Source organism: Camelus dromedarius, chromosome 27 (genome assembly GCF_036321535.1).
Source record: "Camelus dromedarius isolate mCamDro1 chromosome 27, mCamDro1.pat, whole genome shotgun sequence".
NCBI lineage: Eukaryota > Metazoa > Chordata > Mammalia > Artiodactyla > Camelidae > Camelus > Camelus dromedarius.
Window position 1 is genome coordinate 24,488,006 of NC_087462.1, and position 21,417 is coordinate 24,509,422.

The 21,417-nt window shown below is 56.6% G+C and overlaps 1 protein-coding gene across 1 annotated transcript in view; it reads right to left on the minus strand.

Moving 5' to 3' along the window:
* Positions 1-1,635: 1,635 nt before the first annotated feature.
* ADAMTS2 (ADAM metallopeptidase with thrombospondin type 1 motif 2) overlaps positions 1,636-21,417 on the minus strand; it is a 205,767-nt gene continuing 185,985 nt past the window's right edge. Inside the window, exons 17-22 of the mRNA XM_031437967.2 lie at positions 19,059-19,218; positions 17,128-17,260; positions 16,119-16,326; positions 14,859-14,988; positions 12,692-12,781; positions 1,636-5,205 (exon numbers count right to left, since the gene is read on the minus strand). Coding sequence (XP_031293827.2) covers positions 4,736-5,205; positions 12,692-12,781; positions 14,859-14,988; positions 16,119-16,326; positions 17,128-17,260; positions 19,059-19,218 — 1,191 coding nt within the window. The 3' untranslated portion in view covers positions 1,636-4,735. The remainder of the gene's footprint in view (positions 5,206-12,691; positions 12,782-14,858; positions 14,989-16,118; positions 16,327-17,127; positions 17,261-19,058; positions 19,219-21,417) is intronic.

Sequence of the window (21,417 nt, forward strand, 5' to 3'; positions counted from 1 at the left end):
CCACATGATCTTGTAAGTGAGGACTTTCAGAAAAGAGAGCCTTTTCTATTTGTGTGTGTGTGTGTGTGTGTGTGTGAAAGAGAGAGAGAGAGACAGAAAGAGAGGGAGAGTGAGTTAATTTTTATTGGGTAAGTTCCCGGGAATAGGATTGCTTGGTCATGTTGAAGGTGAATATTTAACTTAATAGGAGGCTACCAAACTGTCGACTAGTCATTCCATTTTTGCATTAACCAGGAATAGTGCAGGAGGGTTCCCATTGCTCCACTTCCTTACCAGCACTTGGTATTGTCAGGGTGTATTTGTTTTGCTTGTTTGTTTTTCATTTTAATCCTGCTAATGTTGCAGCAAAGTGTGTTACAGCTCAGTGGTGACAGCAACCTGGATCCGGGTGAGAGACCAAGCAGCATTCACAGGGTTGAAGAACTCAGGTTTATTACGCCAGCAGGCCCAGAGGAGTTAACACTCCAAACTCTGGACCCTGTCTGTAGGGTTACACAGGCTTTTATAGGCTGCTAGTCTACACTTTGAAACATCATATGCAAATAAGATGTAACAAAGTTGTCCATTTAGGAACGAGCTTTGTAGAAATGGACCAATCAATAGTGATAGAAATGGACGAACCAGGAGTGAGCTCCATGCAAATGAGGTGCTACAAATGGACCAATCAGGAGCTAGCTCAGGGAACCAATAGAATTTTACGGGTAAGTTCCACTCTCCTAGAAGCTGTTTCAGAGGCAAAAAGCGAGATAATGCTGCCGGGCCAGGGAACCAGATGGTGCTGGCAGGAGAGTAGTGGCCCTGCCTGAGAGTCTTGCCGTCATTTTCATGGGGCTTCCCACCTCACTAATAGGTTGGTAATATTATCTCATTGTGGTTTTAAAAAACATTTCTCTAAAGCCTAATGATTTTGATTATTTTTCATGTGCTTATTTGCCATCCATTTCTCTTTAGTGAAGTGTCTATTCAAATCTTTGCCCAGTTTGGGTTTTTTGTTTGTTTGTTTGTTTAATGCTGAGACTGGACAGTTTTTATATAGTATGTAATCAAGTCTCTTGTCAAATAAGTGATTTGCAAATATCTTATCCCAGTTATGCAGCTTTGCTTTTTATTTCTTTTTAACAATGTCTGTAGCAAACCAAAAGTGATCCACTGTATTCATATATATATATATATATATATATATATGCATATACATGTATATCAGTGTACATATTAACTGTACTTACAACATATATATTATAAGATCCAAGAGCATTTCACTGAATTTCAAATTTAACTCAGCATCTAGCAATTTTTCCTGGAAACCCTAATTAGAGGAGAGAAGGGGGGTGGTAATGAGGGAGAAGGAGGTGTCTGCAGAGTCTTCACCTCCTCCTTGACCTGCAGGGTGACTTAGGAGCTACTGGCTATGTCATGTTGGCTGGAGGACTGACCCCATGGGGAATGGGAGAAGCATCAGGCCTCTGGGTGCCTCTTGCCCTTCTCGGGATCCTGCCCTGAGCAGCCTTGGCTCACAGCTTACCAGTGTCCCCCCACACCTCCTGGCTTTGCGAGGGCAGCACATCCTTCTGTCTGCCCAAGTTCAGGGTGGGGAGGGGGAACAGACGTAGACAAGGTAACAAACAAACACAGGTATGATGTGCAAAAACATAGACATTTTGACTTTAATAAGTTATAAAAATCAAGAAGCCAAATTTGACTACAGAAAAACAAGTGTGTTGATTGCTGTTATCAGTAAGATAAAATGTCATGTGCGTTCAGCACCATGGTGTGGGGCTGCCTGGCAGACAGGAGTGCATAGTCATAATGCTTCATCTGATAAAGACTTGGCTATTGAGCACCATTTGTATACTCCAAACAAACAAACAAACAAACAAAAAACAAAGTACACACAAAAGGCTTATATGTGAAATTCCATGGGTTTTCCAAAAGGAGTAGATCAGAAAGCCAGGTCCCAAAACTCCAGCACAAGTCTCCCACAGACATGCAGTGACTCTCAGGCCCCTCGGCTGACTTTCAGAGCCACGGACAGAGAGGACCTCTGAGCCTCAACCTGGTGTTAGGGAACCTCCGCCCAAGACATCCTCTGCCTCCCCCAGGCTGCAGGAGCCCCTCGGCCACCGCTGGCAGCTCAGGCCTATTGCTAAGCCAGCTCTCCAGCTATCTCAAGCTCGGCAGAGATTTGCAGTGTCTCAGAGTGGTGAGCACTGCCTTCTTAGACAGACCTCTGAGGACCATCTGGTCCTAGAATCTCTGTGGATATATGGCCCAAGGCACTGAGTATGGCATGTGGGGCCGTGGCCACGCTGACCTACAGTTCCCAGAGGACACCTTTCTTCCTGCAGCACAAGAAGAGCCCTGGGAGGGTTCCACCTAGGGCCCCCCGTCGAAGGCTTCCAGCCGCCAAGACGCACAGCCCGGCTTTGTGGGAATCTGGGGAGGGAGTCTTCCCATCCTGTGGCCCCCAGGCTGGGTAAACCAACTCACATTAGTCTGGAACTTCCTTGACATTCTAGGACAGACCCTAGCAAGCACGGTTCAGCCCTTCCGCCCGTAAGTAGCACCAGCTGCCATGAGTTCAACCAATGAGGGAAAGCCGTGGACCCATTTCCTAATGGGGAGAGATGGGGTTGCAGGAATGCTTCCCACCACATCTCGCTGAGGAAGTGATACCATGAGAGATACTGAGAAATGTTTTCTCCAGTTTGGTTCTTGGAAGCCAGCAAAGTCCTCTGAGACACTGGGGCACGTACGAGCAAGTGGGGGCCACGGCGGCAGAGAGGAGGGAGGCAGGCTGAGCCGGGGAGACAGGGAGGTGAGCCATCATCCCAGCAGCACCCCAGATGTCCCTGCACTGTTTCCTGCACCCTTACTCTGTCCCTTAGACCACACGCAGAGGCACGCTCACACCCACGCACAGGTACAGACAGACGTACTTAGCACCTCAAAACTCAACAAGAAGTAGCCATCAGGGTGTTATCCTGAGCCTCGGTAGTCTCCTCCACAGAACGGGGAATGAAACAAGAAAGAGTTCTCTAAGATCTATGACTGGTGAGAATCCAAAAGCTCTAGAACTTTCCTGGACACGAAAAGCTTCAGAATTAGGGAGGCCCCTGCTAAGGAGCTAATGTGCCCAGGTCTTGCAATTTTGGCAAGTTTAAGCTGCTTGTTCAGAACATACCAATGCAGGGAGAGGTGAAAAATCAGCCGCTGTCTTCCCATTCCCCCTCCCCCCAGTCCCTTCCTATTTCTCTCATTCTCATCGGGCTCACAAAGCACCATGATGCTAAAGATAGAAGTTATTAAAGTTTGGAAAGAGCAAAGGATAAAGCAGCCTCTCCCCACCTCCACCCTCGGCCTCCCATCGGAGGCCCAATCAGGCATTTCACAGCTGGCACTTCTAAGGGATGGAGGTGGGGGCAGGACTCGAGGGGCCTCCCCAGGGCTGGCAAGCCTGGGCCCTGCAAGCAAAGCAGCTGGTCTTCAGGAGCAAACCTGAGCCCCCACAGGCCCCACCCTGCTGGGAGCACTCCTGCCCCAGAGTGGGAGTTGCAGGCCTTGTCCCCTCACTGGACTCTCCAGCAGAACGCATGCCTCCCTCATCCTTCCAGTGCACCTGGGGGAGGGGAGAGCCTCTTTGGGGAGCCCTGGGCCTGAGGCCAGGCTGGCCAGAGGTGACAAGCAGAACCAGGGTTAGTGAAGAGGGGACCTGGGAGAGCCTAGGCGTGCCCCGGCCCCACCGCTGTCTTCTCCTCAAGTAGAAAACGTGTTTCCATCTATCCTCAAGTCCCAGTTACAGCATTCCTGACACCTTCCCAGAAGGAAATGGCCACTTCACAGCTCGGGTTTGGTTGAGATACTCAAATGCAGCGCGAGAGCACCAGACGGATCGGATGGCGTTCCTGAAGTCCTTTGTGCGCGAGACCGCCCCCAGCCACGCCTGGGGACCGGAGGCTGCAGCCTGGCGGCTCAGACCCCGGCAGGCGCCCAGACCCCCGTCACATATTTTGAGTTGATCTTTAAGATGGAGGCTTTTCACAAGAAGACTTCTAGCCTTCTACTGAGAAAGCACACTGCCTGGCAGCAAGGGCCAGCTCTCACGGTGGGGCGTGGCCCTCAGGCTGGTCACGGGCCCCCGCTGGCCATCACACTCACCCCGGCCCTCCAAGGCCCTGGGTGGGGCTCACAGCCTCCACTTCACTGCGCTCATCTTAGTGGCGGGTTAACTTAGTAGATACATCACTGTTTCTCCTAAGAGTCACCAAGGGGGCTTGTGCCTCGGTCTGGAGACTGGTTGGAAATTTCCCTCATCTCCAGCAGGGGTTGTCACCACAAAGGAAGGGAGATCCCCAACCACTGCTCAGAAACTCAGGGCAAGCGCCTTCTCTCTCTGAGCTAGCCCTCCTGCCTCCTCTCACTGATGGGCACTGTCGAACCTCTGTGTTCCCCTCCACCCCACACCCAGCCCTGGTACAGGACTCAGAACACTCCAGGGCTGGGAAGCACACGTACCAACCTAGATGCCACCTGCTCACAACCACATATATATATGTGTGTGTGTGTGTGTGTATACATATATATACATATATATATTTAACATTCTCCCTCTTTGTTTTCGCAAAGCCTTTTGGAACCGGGAATTCTGACTTCATCTCCACAGCACCGGAGTTGCCATCCCATGGAATATCTCTATAAGCAAGGAAAAAAATGCTATTGATGCTATCTTTCCACTTTATTAGAACTTTCCGAGCATCTCTCTCTTCCTCATCTCATCAATGAGCTCTTGGATTCTTTGGTTTCTGGTCTTTTCGTACGGGCTCGGTCGTCGGGGGATCAGGTTGGGTGGCTGGACTTCGTCCTCCAGGCCGTGGACTTTGTAGGGCACATCCACAGCGTTGGTTTCCGGGTGGTCCTCGGTGGCGTTGGAGCTGGAGGCGTTGAGGGGCACCTCGAGGGGTGTGCCTGGTGGAGGCTCCACCTCCACGATGAGGGTGGGCGCTGGGAGGGTGGGCGCGAGCGCCTCGACGTCCACGTCGATGTCGTTGTGCTTCCCGGGCGGCGCCTCTGCTCCGCCGTCCACGTCGGTGAGGTTGTCGTGCAGGCTGCAGGACTTGCAGCACAGCTTGTTGTAGCCTGGGATGGAGCAGTAGCGAGACAAGACTTCCATCCTACAGAACATTGACTTGTCGCCTTGGCAGCGGCCCTCTGAAAGAGAAAAGTGGGACAAATAACCAAAGGACAAGACAAGGGGGACCTCGCTCCCCCACAGGGAGCAGTTTGCCGGAGGAGGCGCTGAAAGGGCCCAGAGACAGGAGAGGCAAGCGAGCTCACGCAGGAAGGCGGTGTGGTTTAGATGGCAGAGCAGCCCTGGGGCGGGGCGGCATCTGGGGACCCCGCCGCGGAGTGCTGCCGCTCAAGCTGTGAGCAATGCTCCCCTCCTCCAAGCAGGCCCCCGCTGAGTCCAGAGTTTTCAGTATCTCTCCAAGTCTGAGACGGAAATGAAGCCTGTCTGTTCTTAGGGAGTGATTCCAAGTCATCCCAAACAATGGGGCTTTGTCGGATCTTCACAGTGGACACCCCAGTGGTCACCCTGATGACACTCTGTGGCACAGCTGGACTCTACAATCATCTGTAACAGTAACTATAACAAAACAAAACCTAAGAGGACCAGTTCCTAACACCTGATAGGGCGAATCCCGGAGCCTCGGCTGTGGCCTCACCATGCCCCACATTTTGCTCCCATCCTCACCCAAACTCCCCAGATGATCTTTGTTTTGGAAAAGTGCCTAAAGAGAAATTGAAAATTATCCAAATGTGTCTGGGATTTCTTCCACTTGCCTCAACTTACCGGACAGCCTCACGTCCTGCCACTTGTCCATCCACCACACAGCCCTGCCACAGGCAGCTTCTGGTCACTTCCTGAACAAAGTGCTCCAGAACTTGCTGCCGTCACAGAGGCTAATCCATCTGCCCAGCACATCCTCCCCATCTCGTTCCTGGTCACCCACGGTCTAGCTGGCACGGGGAGCCCGGGCTCCCTGCAGAGCCCACTGCTGGCCGTCTCTTTCCCCACGGCCGGCTTCCCCGGGTCTGGCTCCAGCTCTGTCTGCAGCTGTGTTAATCCCACCCACCAACACCTCTTGTTCTCACTCTCTTCTTCCCAAATTTCCACCCCTTCCCTTTCTGCTACCCCCTCATCTCACACCCAACACAAACATTGGGATGATTTACAAAAATTCGTTCAACATAAAATAAGCCATATCACAATATAACAGGGGATGCTGGATCCATGACAGCTTCCTGATCACTGACCTCAGGGGGCTCCACCCTCCAGCCGTGTCTCTCTGCTCAGCCACTCTCCGTTCTTTATAATGGACGTTTCAAACTTCTCCCATGTAACCCTCTTCTGTGCCCTCCTTCCCCTCAGTCTCCCTGGTTGACCTCATCTCCTACTGGAAGGAAGGGAAGAGGGAAGGTGGGAAGGAAGGAGGGAAGGGCAGGGCAGCCACTGACGGGGACCACACAGTTACTCTGCACCGACACACGGCACTTCCCACCTCTACATGTGATGTGATGCAGGCTCACTGAAACTTCCTACAAGAGCTGACAAGCAGGCCCCCTCCCATTCTGGGCCAACGGTTCTGATGTCTGCCCTCGGCATTGCTCCAGCTTGTAATTTCCCCTTACAGGCTGGAGACACACTGAATTGGACCAGCCTCAAACTCCTGGAACGTCAGATTCTTGGATACAACTGCCTCCTGAACATCCTTCAAACCCTGTGGTCCCCAAAGTGGATTCCACACGTCCAGCCCAAGCCCATGGCCTCTGCTGGGACTACCCATCTCAGAGAATGGCCTTTCACGTGCACAAGCTGGACCCCAGGCATCCGCTGACTGGTCACCTCCAAGTCCATTAGTATTTCCCCCTCAGTGCTCTCAGATGTATCCACGTTCCCCTCTCTGCTGCCTCCATGAGGCCAAGCTGCCTTGCTTCTCTGCTGCATGTGGTAAGAGCCTCCTTTCTGCCCACCCATCTCCATTCCTCCTCCTCCTCGTCTAGCTAACCTGCTCCAGTCAGAATGATGTTCTTCGGCTGGCGATGTGACCACATCACTGTCCAGACTGAAGCCCTTGCATTGCCCCTGGTTGTTTTCAGGGTGAGGACCTGTCCCCTTGACCTCTCCAGCCTCACTCAGGCCTCGATCACCCTGCTCTGCAGTGTGCTCCCTCTGGCCACAGGGCCTTTGCACATACTGCACCTCCCCTCTTCCTCCAGCTGTCCTCTCTTCCCTCATCCCCTAGGCTTGGCTAAAAGACATCGTCCTCAGGCAAGCATCGCCAGACCTCCCTTGGAGGTTAAATCCCACTAGTATGTGGTCTCATGGTGCCATGGGTCTCCCCTTCCCAGCACTCCATCCCAGTTGGCAAGTGCACATTTAACTGTCAGATAAGGTGACTAATGCTTGACTTTTTCATTATCCTGAAAGACACCAAGGGCAGAGCCCTGAGCTGTCTTTGGACACCCCTCTATCTCAGAGCCTAGAACAGTGAATCAAGAGAATGCATAAATGTATCAATGTAAAAAAGACAAATGTGAATGACCGAGCAAGTCCAAAACAAGGAAATTATGGATTTTAGAATAGCAACGCTCCCGGCAAGGAGAATACGCAGAGGCACGGACCATCAGAGGGCGACCTGACCTTGGCTCGGAGCTTCTAAGTGGCCAGAGTACGGAGGAAACATACCCAGAGGCAGGATCTGCGCCATGAAGAGGTAAGCACAGATTGGCTGTTCAGGAAAAGCCCTGGTCTTCCTAACTTTGAGACAGAGAAACAGGCCTACGTGTCGGGGGCTAAAGCAGAGGGACGTGTGTTGAGAGCTGATTCCAGAAATCATACTGGAAGATCTTGAGATGTGGCTTTCAGGGTTTTAAAGCCATGGATAAAAGTTTACACAGACGTCCGATATCCGAGGCAGATGACATCAGAGCAGTCCCTTTAGAAGCTGGTGCCCCTCCCCCGGCAGTCACTGAGGTGAGCGTGTGCAGACCACCCGTGACAGCCCTCAGGCAGACCCCAGGGGGCTTAGACAGTGCCAGGTGCAGCGTTTCCCCGCAGGCTTTGGCCATCAGCTGGGGCGGGGAGGCCAGAGGCACAGCCCTCGACAAGGAGCCAGGCCCGGCCGGGCTGCTGGGACCGGGGCCGCCCCTGCCCCACAGACACCTTCTCCCGTCACCTGTGCCTCCTCCTCCACATGGATGACAAGACTGGCGTTAAGCACCCCCCTCACAGGTCTCCCGCCAGGCTGGGGTCCTGAGAAGCAGGCATCATATCTAGGGTAGGGGCCTGCCCGCTACGCCCATGGGACACGTCGGTCCCTCCGCCTGGTTTTGTAAATAAGGTTCTGTTGGAGCAGCCAGGCCATTCATTCATCACCTACGGCTGCCCTCCTGCAACAAGGGCAGAACAGAGACCATATACATGACCTTCAACACCTGAAATATTTAGCCCTTTAGAGGAAAAGTTTGCCCACCTCTGGTCGGGTGCGCAGGCGTGTCCCCAGGTCCTGGATCAGAGCTTGAGACCACGAGTGCCCGGCAACTGTGGCCGAGCACGTGGATGAATGGGACCGGAGGCAGGCAGAGCACAGCCCCGGGGCCGCGCCCCTGCTCCAGGGCCCCCTTCCACCCGGCTCACAGAGTGAATTTCGTGTCTGATTTCCTGTGAACAGTGGGCTGCACTGCTTTATGTTTTAAAAAAGTACAATAAGTCAATGAATTGCGAATGAAAAAATACTGCCTGCCAGATCAGTAAGCAAAGGACACTGCAGCCACCCGCAATGGTGCACCCTGGGGAGACTCAGGGTGGGAACCAGCAGGGTGCGGGCCCTGGAGAGCTAAGTGCATCAAAGGAAAGACTCCAATGAGCCCAGACTCCTGCCTCTTCCCATGCACAGAAAAGCCACTGAATTCCTTAACTTGCAATATCAGGTTTTGTTTTTTTTCCACTAACAGCAATCGTTTGATGTTCCGACTGCCTGGTCTTTGTTGTGAAAACTCCTGTTTCCCGGCTCCTCCTTGACATCTGTGGGGCGGTCTCCTAGAGCGACCTGAGGGCTGCCTCTCACGCTTGAAGTCCTCAGAATGTCCACCGAATAAAACATAATTCTCAGCTTTTAGGTTATGCGTTTTTTTTTTCCTTCCCCTCAGTCGCCAGGATGAATAGATAACTGAGAAAGCCACTGGCCAAGAGCTTGGCTATGCTAGTATCAGCCTCAAAAAATTTCAAAATAATTGTTACCAATCACTCTTAAAAGGCTGTGTATCTTTAAGTAGTATGAATTAGCAGAGAGAGATGCAAATTATACCAGAAGGCTGAGCAACACACCTGCCCTGAGGCACTGCCTGACCAAGGGTCTCTCCCAAAATGATCACCTTGGTTTTCTAATAATTGGTCTTCAGTCATTTCCAGCAGCCACGAACCAGGAGGACCTACCGCCTTCAAGTGAACAGCAAACTGGGGAGACGAAACCCATTTTTTGTAAGTTGAAGTCACTCGGGTGCCACTCCCACAATCTTGGCCAAATCCGAATCCTGCCGGTGTTATTATTTGCTGAGTGGTTTCCTCCTTTAAATGAACTCCTTTTTAACTTAAAGTTTATTTTAGAAGGAAACTTCATACTACTGCCATTCATGGAAAACTTGTGAGGTAAATAAAGGGGACCCTAATCATGAATACACAGAAAAATTTGCAGTCCCCTTAATTTTAGAGTTGAAGTTTAATTTCTCAGATCCTAGGGAAAGCCTCCTGCCTGCGAAGCTCTGAGCTGGAGGGAAATGAGCCAGTGGGAGGCAGATGTCAAAGCTTATGCCAAATGAGACTTTGTCCCGAGCTTGTCATAAAGGAAGGGGCTGCTCAGTGGAACTCAGTTCACTTTTATGTACCACCTGAACGAAATCACCTCCATCCCGGAAACTTTGGGAAAGGATGGGATGGAGAAAACTTCAAGCCTCATCACCATTTCAGTGTTCAAAAGGTCGTGCAGCAAGTTAAAGAAAATGGGTGGCACCCTCGCCCGCGGCACCCTCCACGCACCGGGCTGTCCCCTGGCAGTTGGTGGCCCTCCCGCAGCTCTAGGTGGGCAGCCTTCTGCGGGGATTCCTTCTGATCTGTCTGGGCAGAGAGACTGAGTGGACGCAGTTGTCTGGGTCTCCTGTCTCTTGAGCTGGGAATCTCTCAATGCCCAGCGCTTGGGGCAGGCTGAACCCAGCCACGGCGCCTGGGACTCCCACCTGCAGGTTGCCACTGGGGGCCTGGCCCTGTCTCCTGACGCCTGTCTCCATGGCGCTGGGGATCATCCTGTCTCACGATCTCCCTCCTCCCGGCACTGGACTCCTTCACAGGAAAGGGAGGGAGAGGGGTTCCCTGGCAGGACATGTCCCAGGCCCCAGATCTGGATGTCCCTGTTGGATGCTGACCTGTGTGTGGTCCGTGTCCATAAAGGGAGCGGACACACAGGCCCCGTGGCTTCTGAGGGCAGGCCTCGGGAGACATGGAGGTCGCAGGTTGGCTGCCCAGAGCCACCGCCAGCTTGTTCTTCCCCGACCCAGACTCCCCTGGGGCTGGCCAGCCCCTACCTGGGCCAGACGGGCACCGCTCCCTCCCTGAACAGGTAGCCCAGGGCTGAGAGCTGTGGCCTGAGGGTTGCTCGGGGCACAGTGACCTGGACTCCGTCTCGGGTACCAACCCCATATTCCCACTCCATGGGCACGGACCCCAAAGTCGGAGAGAAGCTCCCCAGGGGCCCGTTGCCCAATGGTGAGACCTTAGTCCAAGGAGGGGGCCCAGGCGTTCCCGCGAGGGGCTTGCCTAGCACTAGCCGTCACACCGCAAAATCACAGCGCAGTGTCCAGGGCGGGGCGCGGGCCTACGTGTGGGTGGGCCCTAGGTACCCGTGTCCAGCAGGAGGAGGGCCGGCAGGAAGGTCACTGACTCAGAAACCGAGGAGCAAAGTGTAACAGAACGGCCCCGACAGCCTCTGTCTCCGGCATCGTCGGCCGCGGAGGTGACGACGAGGAGGCCGCAGCCTGCCACACCCAGGCACCCAGTTTCACGGAACGTTTATTTTTATTTGTGGGATGCATGACAAGGAGTCTCCCACTGTTAGTAGGAGTAAAAGGTCATTTTCACAGTCACTTTGGCACACACTAACGTTGTCTCATAAAAAAACCGGAGAAGCGACGACGGTGGGACCTTATAGGCTGCGTCATTAAATACAAACAAAACACTAACAAAACGTCCCTGATGAACCAAAGTGCATACAGACAGAGCACAAGGCCAGGGCCGTGCCGCACCTTCCCGGAGCCACCGTGCCCCTCACATCGCCTCGGTCAAAGTTGGGAGTTAACAGTCGTGAGAGTTGGTGTGGCGCACCGAGTATGTACATAACAGTAACGAGTGTCGGGAGGGCTGGCGCGGTCCAGGGGGGTGCCGCGAGCAGGGCGCGGGGGTGACCGGCGGAGTGCTACACTGGTCACGCCGAGGGCCGGGCCAGTCGCCCTTTGGTGTAAGGCAGCGCCCGAGAGGCTCCAGCAACAGTCAGCGCCGGCGGGCCGGGCCCCGAGGACCACGGACCCGGGCCACCGGGGCCGGGAAACCGGACCCTTGGCCAAAAGGTGGGTGAGCCGGCCACCTCCCCCTCGACCCGCACTGCCTGCCCGCTGCCTGGCTCACGTCCCCCCTCGGAAACTGGAGCTAGCCACCAACTGTTACCTTTCAACTTTAAGGCATCTTCTACATAGTTTTATCTAAGCAAAAAAGCAATAAAAATTGAGGTAATTTTGTAGTTGTTCACACGGGTGGGGGTTCGCATCCACATCAGACAGCTTCTCACTCTCACTCTCTCACCCCGTGGATGGGGTCGTGTGCACATGATGACAAAGGCCATTAGAGCGAATGGACAGAGAAGGAAGTGGCGGTGCGTCCCAAGGTCCCCTGCAGGGACACCTTCCCCGCCTCCTCCGCTTGACCCAAACCCCCAAGGGGACAGGGCGCGGGGGGTCAAGGGCTGTGTGAGTTGGACACAAAGGCCACAGGAAGCAGGCCGCAGGCGCACGAGTCAGGAGGACACACTGAGCACAGGGGCAGCTGCAGCAGCAGCAGCAGAGGCGGCCGGGGAGCCCCCGACGCACTGCCGGCACCGGGCCGGGCGCCCGGACGGCGGCGCAGCGCGCACGCCTGAGGCCCCTCCGGGCTCGCCTCGCTGGCAGGCGGCGTGTGAGAGGGGCCGGCGGGCTCCCCCTCGACTTCCGACCCGCAGTTCCAGCCTGGAAGGATGTGGCCCCGCGAGGCGGTCACCAAGCGGTCACATGTGCACTTTGGCCTCGGGCCCCTCCAGCACCACGACAGATCTTTGCCCCTTTACAAGCCATCACCGGGTCCTGGCGCCCCCGCAAGAGGCCGGCGCCCCGGGCGTGCCTCTGTGAGGCTGGCCCTCCCGGCCAGGCGGCCAGGTGGCTCCGAAGGAGACAGCCGAGCACAGAGGCCCGGAGAAAACAGATTCAACCAAGAGAGCGCTCAGGAAGAGTCAGGGGAGTTTTCCATAGAAAGAGAGGAGGGGCGCCCACGGCAAGCTCCACAAGGCGCAGGGCATGCACTGGAGGGCAGAGGCAGAGTTATAAACGGGCCGGTTACTTGACGACGTCTTCTGGGCTGGAGAGTCGGGGTCCGGTCGCGACAGCCACTGAACCACGTAGCTCTTCTTGGAGGGATCGGAGGTGTTTCCTGGGCGGGAAGAAAGGAGGCTGTGGCTCCTGGGCCAGCAGGCTGAGGCCCCTGACCCCCCACCTCAGGCAGGAGGGCTCCGCAGCTCCTGGCGTCCTTGGGTGGGGGTGCCAGGAGGACCCTACCTCCCCGGAGTGGCATTCGTGTTCTCCCTTGGGACAGACAGGCCCCAAACACCCTGTCCGGGCACAACCCCTGCCTGCCCCAGCCCAAGCACCCCGGGTCTCAGCTCCATGGAGCAGCTACAGCAACGACCCCCACCCTCAGGCCCCGCCAGCACCTCCTTGTCTCTGTACTGTCCCCTGGGTCCCTGCTGCGCCCTGCTCCCGGGCTGAGCAGCGTCCTGACAGCTGGCTCAGGAAGTACCCGGAACAGGTGAGTCCTGGGCCGACCCCTCCCCCCCCCAGGCTGGGGCAGGCACACCTGACCCCTAGCCCACTCCTTTGCAGAAGGAACTCGGCGCCAGGGCTACGTCTTGAGCTGCTGTGGGCACCAAAGGAGACGATGTGCGTCCAGCGCTGGCAGGGCGCCTGCACGGAGCCGGCCGTCTGGTTTTTCTCCGTGTTGGGTACCCCTACTCCCACAGACTCCTCCACTCCCACAGACACCCCCTACTCCCACAGTCACCCCCTACTCTCACAGAAATCCCCACTCCCACAGACACCCCCACTCCCACAGATTCCCCCACTCCCAAGACACCCCCACTCCCACAGACACCCCCACTCCCACAGACACCCCCCACTCCCACAGACACCCCCACTCCCACAGACTCCCCCACTCCCAGACTCCCCTACTCCCACAGACACCCCCACTCCCACAGACTCCCCTACTCCCACAGACACCCCCACTCCCACAGACTCCCCTACTCCCACAGACTCCCCCACTCCCACAGACACCCCCCACTCCCACAGACACCCCCACTCCCACAGACTCCCCCACTCCCACAGACACCCCCCACTCCCACAGACACCCCCACTCCCACAGACACCCCCACTCCCACAGACACCCCCCCACTCCCACAGACACCCCCCACTCCCACAGACACCCCCACTCCCACAGACTCCCCCACTCCCACAGACACCCCTTACTCCCACAGACACCCCCACTCCCACAGACTCCCCCACTCCCACAGACTCCCCCACTCCCACAGACTCCCCTACTCCCACAGACTCCCCCACTCCCACAGACTCCCCCACTCCCAAGACACCCCCACTCCCACAGACTCCCCTACTCCCACAGACTCCCCCACTCCCACAGACTCCCCTACTCCCACAGACTCCCCTACTCCCAAGACACCCCCACTCCCACAGACTCCCCTACTCCCACAGACTCCCCCACTCCCACAGACTCCCCCACTCCCACAGACACCCCCCACTCCCACAGACACCCCCACTCCCACAGACTCCCCCACTCCCACAGACACCCCCCACTCCCACAGACACCCCCACTCCCACAGACTCCCCCACTCCCAGACTCCCCCACTCCCACAGACACCCCCACTCCCACAGACACCCCCCACTCCCACAGACACCCCCCACTCCCACAGACACCCCCACTCCCACAGACTCCCCTACTCTCACAGACTCCCCGACTCCCAAGACACCCCCACTCCCACAGACTCCCCTACTCCCACAGACTCCCCCACTCCCACAGACTCCCCTACTCTCACAGACTCCCCCACTCCCAAGACACCCCCACTCCCACAGACTCCCCTACTCCCAAGACTCCCCCACTCCCACAGACACCCCCTACTCGCACAGGCATGGCCTGAGCCCCGATGTGCAGTCACTGTGAATCTGGTTTCTGTCCCCCAGACCAAAGGGAGTGCCGGGAAGGCAGGGGTGGGCTGAGTCCGCGCCATCTTTAACTAGGACTGGCCCAGAGGTGAGCCTGGCCGCTGCCAGTTCCTTCTGTTCCCTGCCAGGGAAGGTCCCGGCCCAGGCCTGGGAGGGCTCAGCTCCTCCTTTAAGTTCACAGATGCTGAGTTCAGCCAGTTGTGGGGAGAGCTGCATTTGCCTGGACCAACACCCCCCACCTGCCCCGGCCTCCCCGGGCCCCCTGCATGCAGGGAGCTTACGGGGACAGGGGCCGAGCCTGCAGATCCGCGCCGTCTCAGGCCGCTCCTCCCGGCAGACGCCGAAGCTGTCGTCCGCGGTCCTGCAGAGCACGGGCCGCTCCTGGGTGCCATTGCCACAGGTTACAGAGCACTGCAGGCAGAGAGTGACCAGTCAGGCTGGTTCTGGAAGGGCTCCCCACGCACGTGGGAGGTGGCGAGGGACAGAGGGGAGATTGCGAGCGAGAGGCCGGCCGGCCTTGCCCTGGCCCCGGGCGGCTGCCTCAATCTCCTGGGCTCTGAAGTGGGTTAGAGAGAGCGAATACCCAGGGCTGGACAGGCCTTGGCACTTCTGGGTCCTCAGCTCAGCCCAGCCCTGCCTAAGGATGATTCTCAAGTCCCCGCCACGTGTATGGGGCGGGGCTGACTCAGGCGACCTGGGCGGCTCACACTTGCCCAGCCCCAGGCAAGGCCTGGTCCTGGGACTGGGCCTTGGGTGGCTCCTGGGAGCCAAGTTCATGGACGGGTCTGTCGGGTGAGAGTGCTTCGGATGCCCGAGGCCTGGGATCAGGCTGCACCAGCTTGTCTGGTTGGTTCACACCACGAGTGTGATTTCTGGCAAGCAGCCGCGTTCCCTCTGGGGTCCGGGGCTGCAGTACCGGATGTCCAGCACGCAGGCACCCTGTGCTTGTGTGACTGATCCCCAGTGCAGACCCTGGATGCCTGGACACTTGCGCCTGGCTTCCTCCAGACTTCACCCAAGCACTTTTCCCATTTGCTGAGTCTACTCTGTGTTTTTGTTAGAATAAAGCATAACCAGGAGTGCAGCACCTTCTGAGTGAATCTGGTTGTGGGGACCCCGACCCACCAGGCCTGTGGGCTGGATGTCAGTGCTCACATCAGCTCAGTCCGGCCCCCAGAACTGCTCCTCCGGCCCAAGTGTAAGCCATCCCCTGCTCGTGTCCCCTCCTGCAAGTTTAACCTCGGCCCCCAGAAACGAGAGCTCAGGCCTCTCCTTGTGTCCCGGAGCCCAGGCTGCCCTGTTTACTGGGGGTCCAGGCCCCCATAGCACCTGGGAGCCTCTGCCCTGCAGAGTGAAGACACGCACTCCTCTGGGTCTCTCAGCAGAGCACTCGCTGCGTGGAGCCACCAGTGCCCTGGGACCTACAGGACGTGGCCCGGGGCAAGACCTCGGCACCCGGGCCAAGGTGGACCACCCTGGCCACCTCAGTCCCACCCAAGCTTGGTGTGGGGGCTGAGGACACAGGGCGGGGGGCTGCTTACCTGGGACCAGGGTCCTGCCCGCCACCGACCGGGGCAGAGCTCACGGTTGCAGGCGCGGCGGCCCTCGGGTCGGGCGTCATTGCAGTGCTTGGTGTGCACGGAGCGCGTGGTGTTGTTGTGAAGCGGCTGAACGCAGCGCACGGAGCGCACCTGCGTGCCCGTCCGCCCGCAGCTCTGACTGCACGGCTCCCACTCGCCCGTGACCCACCTGCCAGGGCAGAGCAGCCCACGGTCAGCCCCGGACAACCAGGTGGACAGAGGGAGGGCAGCTGGCTCCCCCAGGCGCATCTTCCCTGCTGTCATGAAGGCGCCCTGGAGGCCAGCTGTGCCTCCGTCTGAGGTCCTGCAGATGAGGGACCCCGTGCATGTCCACTGCTGGGAGACCCTGGTTGGGGGTGGGGGGGTGGCCATGGAGAACCCAGGACTGAGGGGCCCTGCCAACCTGTTTCTCCTTAGGCTCCCGGCTCTGCCCTCTGACCCTAGCCTCCGCTGACATCATAAACCCTTCTGGCAGCATGGATGCCCTTAGCATCTGTCCCTGTACGGCTGCCACCTGCCTATTTACCCACCATCTTCCCCACTCCAGACCCTACAAAAGGAACCTGGGCCCGAAAATGCAGCCCTGCCAGACCCCGGGGCCAGAGGGTCAGCTCCGCAGCCCCTGCGATGAGCTGCTGGGGAGACATCTTCCACAGAAGTGAGCCCTGCATCCGCGGGGCCTCAGTTTCCCCATCTGAGCATTAACACCTGTTGTCACTACTAAGAGGCACATTACTGTTTCCGTTCAGAAGTCTGAAGCAGGGGGGCGCCTCACAGCATCTTAAGACACCATGAAACACGGTGAGTGAGAAAGAATCCATCAAATGTCTCAGGGGATGTGAGGCCCAGAGTGACCCTGGGGGCCCAGATCCTGCACCTCCCTCCACAGGACTCCGGGGCCCTGCCCTCCCCTCCTCCAGGGGGACCCCAGGCTCGGGGCCAGGGGAGCCAGAGAGCCCGGGGCACTCACACAGGCTGGGAGCACTCCTGCGAGTTGCAAGTCCGGCGGATGGCTTTGGGCTTTGAGAGGGCGTCGCAGAAGCCTCGGTGCACCATCTTGTGGTCCAGCCTCCGGCGGCAGCCATACTTGGTGAACTGCGACCCTGAAGACGAGAGCTCGAGGGGGCTCCATGGGGCGCCGGGGCCCCCTAGCCCCGTCCTCCCCACCTGGCCAATGGAGACGTCCTCCCCAAGCCGGGCCTAGAGACGTCCAGGGTGGTGTCCACCTGGCACCCCAGGCCAAATGAGGGCGAGAGGCCAGGGAGCTTGGCCAGTTTCTCCCCTGGCCTCTTGGCTGGCTTCCTGGGGCAGGAGGGAGGCCCTACTTCCTCCCCCATCGCTGAGTCATCTTCTCCACCTTGAGTTACTATGCACCGAGGACCTGGCTAAACACAGAACACGGCCTGCAAGGCTCCCCCCGCCACCGTCTAGTGAAGCAGTTCTCAACAGGGGGCGATTTTGTCCCCTGTGGACATCTGGCAAAGTCTGGGACACTTTGTTGTCACTGGGGGAGATGCCACTGACATCTAACAGGTAGAGGCAGGGGATGCTGCTCCATAACCTACAAGGCGTGAGGAAGCGCCCACAGCAGACAATAACACAGCCCAAGATGTCGACAGCGCCGAGGTCTCGAAACCTCGGCCTTGTGGGCAAGGCATGAGAGAACATGGCTGGGCCGTCTGACTTAGCCTGGGTGTCTGGAGACATGTCCCAGGAAACAGAGGATGGAGGGGTGCTGGTTTAGTGAGGTGGTGGAAGGGGCTCTTGGTGGGGGGAGATGGCCTGTGCAAAGGCCCTGAGGCAGGAGCACAGCATGTCCAGGAAAAGCATCTGAGGCCAGTGTGGACAGGGCCTGGTGAGCCAGGGCTGGGGGCGCCAACACAGTGGAAGCAGTCAGCTTAAAACTTGGAGGCCAGGAGAATTTTGCTTTTGAGCCCAAGAGTAGAGGCAGCTGTTGAAACCTATGACACCAGGAAGGCACAGTCTGATCTGTCCTACAGGGGTCACTCTGGAGTGAGAGTGGACACACAAAGGCCAGCGGGGCAGTGAGGGCGGTGCCAGGACCGGGAAGACAGTAACAGCAGATGGGGCCGAGGGAGACGCAGGAGGGAGGATCAGCAGGATGTGCCCGTGAAATCCGGGGGGCCGGGAGGCTCAGTGGAAGGAGGGAGTGCCATCTGCCCAGGGAGGGGCCCTGGGGGAGCACCTTCCACCTGCCCAGGCTTGGGAGTGGGTGCCCCTCAGCGAAGTCTCCTGTGTCCTCAAGGCGTGGGGCCCCTCATGGCATCTGAGGGAGCTCCGTCCTGCAGGCTGAGCTGCCTTCTCCTGCCTCTATGTCCTCCAGCTTCCCCCACTGCAAGGAGCAGTGACCACACCAAGCGGATCAAACTTCCTGTCCATCTGTATGTTCCACCTGACCGTGGACTCTCTGAGGTCTGGAGTAGGTGAAACCCCTCTGCACCCAGCTCTGCCCCACGAAGGAAATGCCTTTTAGGAGGATCCTCTGCAGAGCGGCCCTGGTCTCCAGCACGGCCTGAGTCTTTCCTGTGCCTGCGCGTGTGATGTCACAGGAATCCACCCAAGCCACCGTCACAGCCTCCGGCCAGGCCAGCCCTGCCGCCCACACTGACGCAGGTGCATGCTGGTGCCGTCCAGGCCCCACACGTACCCCCTGGCTGCCTCTGGCCGGCCGCCCTGAGCACCCACCCTTCCTGCCCGCCCTCTGCCCCTTTCCCAGGTGGGGCTAGGCCCTGGTCACCCGAGCAGAGGTCACTGGCTCGGCCTCCCTGGTCCTGGGGCCAGTCTCCTCATACATGGCTCGTCCCTCAAGCCAGACAGCCAGCAGGGACTGTGGGCCCGGCCCGGGCCCCCTTGGGGCCCCAACTCTGAGAAGGCCCTCACCTCCGCCGCAGGGCTTGGAGCAGGGGGACCACTTCTTCAGGGCCCACTCGTAGCCCACGGAGTCGTCCTCCAGGACATTGTTGTCGTCCACGTTGAGCGAGTCCTCATGGATCATGTACTTGTAGGTCAGCGAGACCCGAGCGTCTCCCTGCGGGATGACCTGCGCCAGAGAGGGCCGTGAATGCGTCTGCCCGCCGCCACCCTACCTCCACGGCCGGGCCAGGAGGGCCAGCCCCAGGGACACACGTGGCCCGTGCTCGTCACTCATGGTAGTCAGGTTCTAGAAAGCCCCGGCAGACGCCGAATTCAGGACCGAACCACTTCTCATCAGGGTCCTGCAAAACTCCAGTCATGACATATTCAACTGTCAATGCACAACCTTATGTGAGGTGTGTTTCTGTTGGAAGACACCTTCCTTGATGCATACTGTTGATCCACGAACACTGAACTCACGGCCAGTGCCTGAACGAAGCTCACCGATCCCGTGCACTCTCTCTCTGCAGGGCAAGCCCGCAGCATCTCAGGTATTACGTTTTTTACCAATTAAAGGCGGGTGGCAGCCCAGCACGCTGCAGGTCTGTCGGGGCCATTTGTCAAGGGCACTTATTTCCTCACTCCGTGTCTCTGTGTCACATTTTGGTCATTCCCACGATATTTCCAACTTTTTCATTACTGTTCTATTTGTGAGGGTGACCTGTGCCCAGTCAACTTTGGTGTTACTAATGTAACTGGTTTTTTGTTTCGTATTTTTTAATTAAGGTCTGCACATTGTTTTTACAGACATAAGGCTATCACACACCTGACAGACTGCAGAAGAGTGTAACACAGCTTTTATACACACTGGGAAGCCAAAACATCCACGTGACTTGCGTTTTGCGATATTTGTGTGTGGCGGCGGTCTGGAACCCACCCTGCACCACCTCCTGAGCTGTGCCTGTACCGATTTTGGGATTCAAAATACATTTCAGTAGACAGATTTACCAATACAGGAATGGCAGACACCGAGGCCCGGCTGTATACGCATTAACAAAGGCAGGGCACCAAAGGTGTTTGATAAAAGAAATTTTCACATTTTGAGATGTGGGGAAGTCATTCTGGCTTATCCGTAAGTTAACCTGAATTTTTGGCTAGCTAAAATTAAGGCTGTTTGTGGCCCATCAAACATATATTGCACACCTGCTTTAATTATTAAAGAAGAGGGCACACTGACCAGAAATAAAGACTATTTATGTTAAAGATAAAGATTCAACGCCTCCCTTCCTGAGATGCCAGTGCAGGTCCTCTCTCAGTGATGAGACCAGTTAGGTGGCAGAGGGAACACAACATGGAATGCGGACATCAGGGGTTAACCTCACTGTATTACAAATGAGCAGCATGATGGCCGTGAAGGGGTGGAGAGGAAACCTAATTTCCCAGGGAAAGCTATATTTTGATCAGATCCTATGAGGCTGAAAACAAAAGGGCTGCACACAAATCTGGTAGTTAATAAACCTGCTTAAAAAAAAAAGGTCGTACTGACTCGCTGTGTATGTGCTGGTCTTTTTTTTTTAAACCTTGAAGAAACGCACCCCTGACTTGTTCGTGTTTGTTTGTTCTCACAAGACACAAAACTGTGCTGGAAACCCTGCTTCTTCAGAGTAATCTGGGAAGCTGGCTTCCAGGCTAGTCCTCAGTTTGGCTCAAATAAAATTCTTTTCTATTCTTATTCCTGATTGTGGATTGGTTATTTTGGGGGATGAACAGTGCATGCAGGTGAAGGGAGCAGAGCGGCACAGCGCACCCGAAGCACGCGCTCAGCAGCTGCACGCCCGGTGTGGGCGCCGGGTCCAGGGGCCCCGGCCCAGCCACGCTGCGCTCACCTCACGGGGGGCAAAGGCACCTGAGCCTTATCTGTGGTGGTTTTTTTTAAAAATTTTTTGGGGGTAGGGGGTAAGTAATTAGATTAATTAATTAATCAATTTATTTATTTATTTATTTATTTATTTATTTATTTATTTATTTATTAAGTGGAGGTACTGGGGATTGAACCCAGGACCTTATGCCTGCTAAGCATGCACCCTACCACTGAGCTATACCCTTCCCACTATCTGAGGTATTTTAAACTTTTTTACTGATAAAATGTATTACTTGTGCAATTAAAATTAATCTTTAAAAAGTGATAAGCAAAATCAAGCCCCTCTGTATTCCCGTCGCCAGGAGCAGCCTGTGGTCCTGGGCTCAGGAGACCTGGGGTCCGGTCCTGCTCAGGGACAAAGTCCGGGTGACCTGGGTCTAATTTCCGGAGCCCTGTCGGTCACTCCCAGGGATGTGCGGGGTTTGGATGCCATGGCAGACGTGAACAAGCATGATGAAAGGTGGC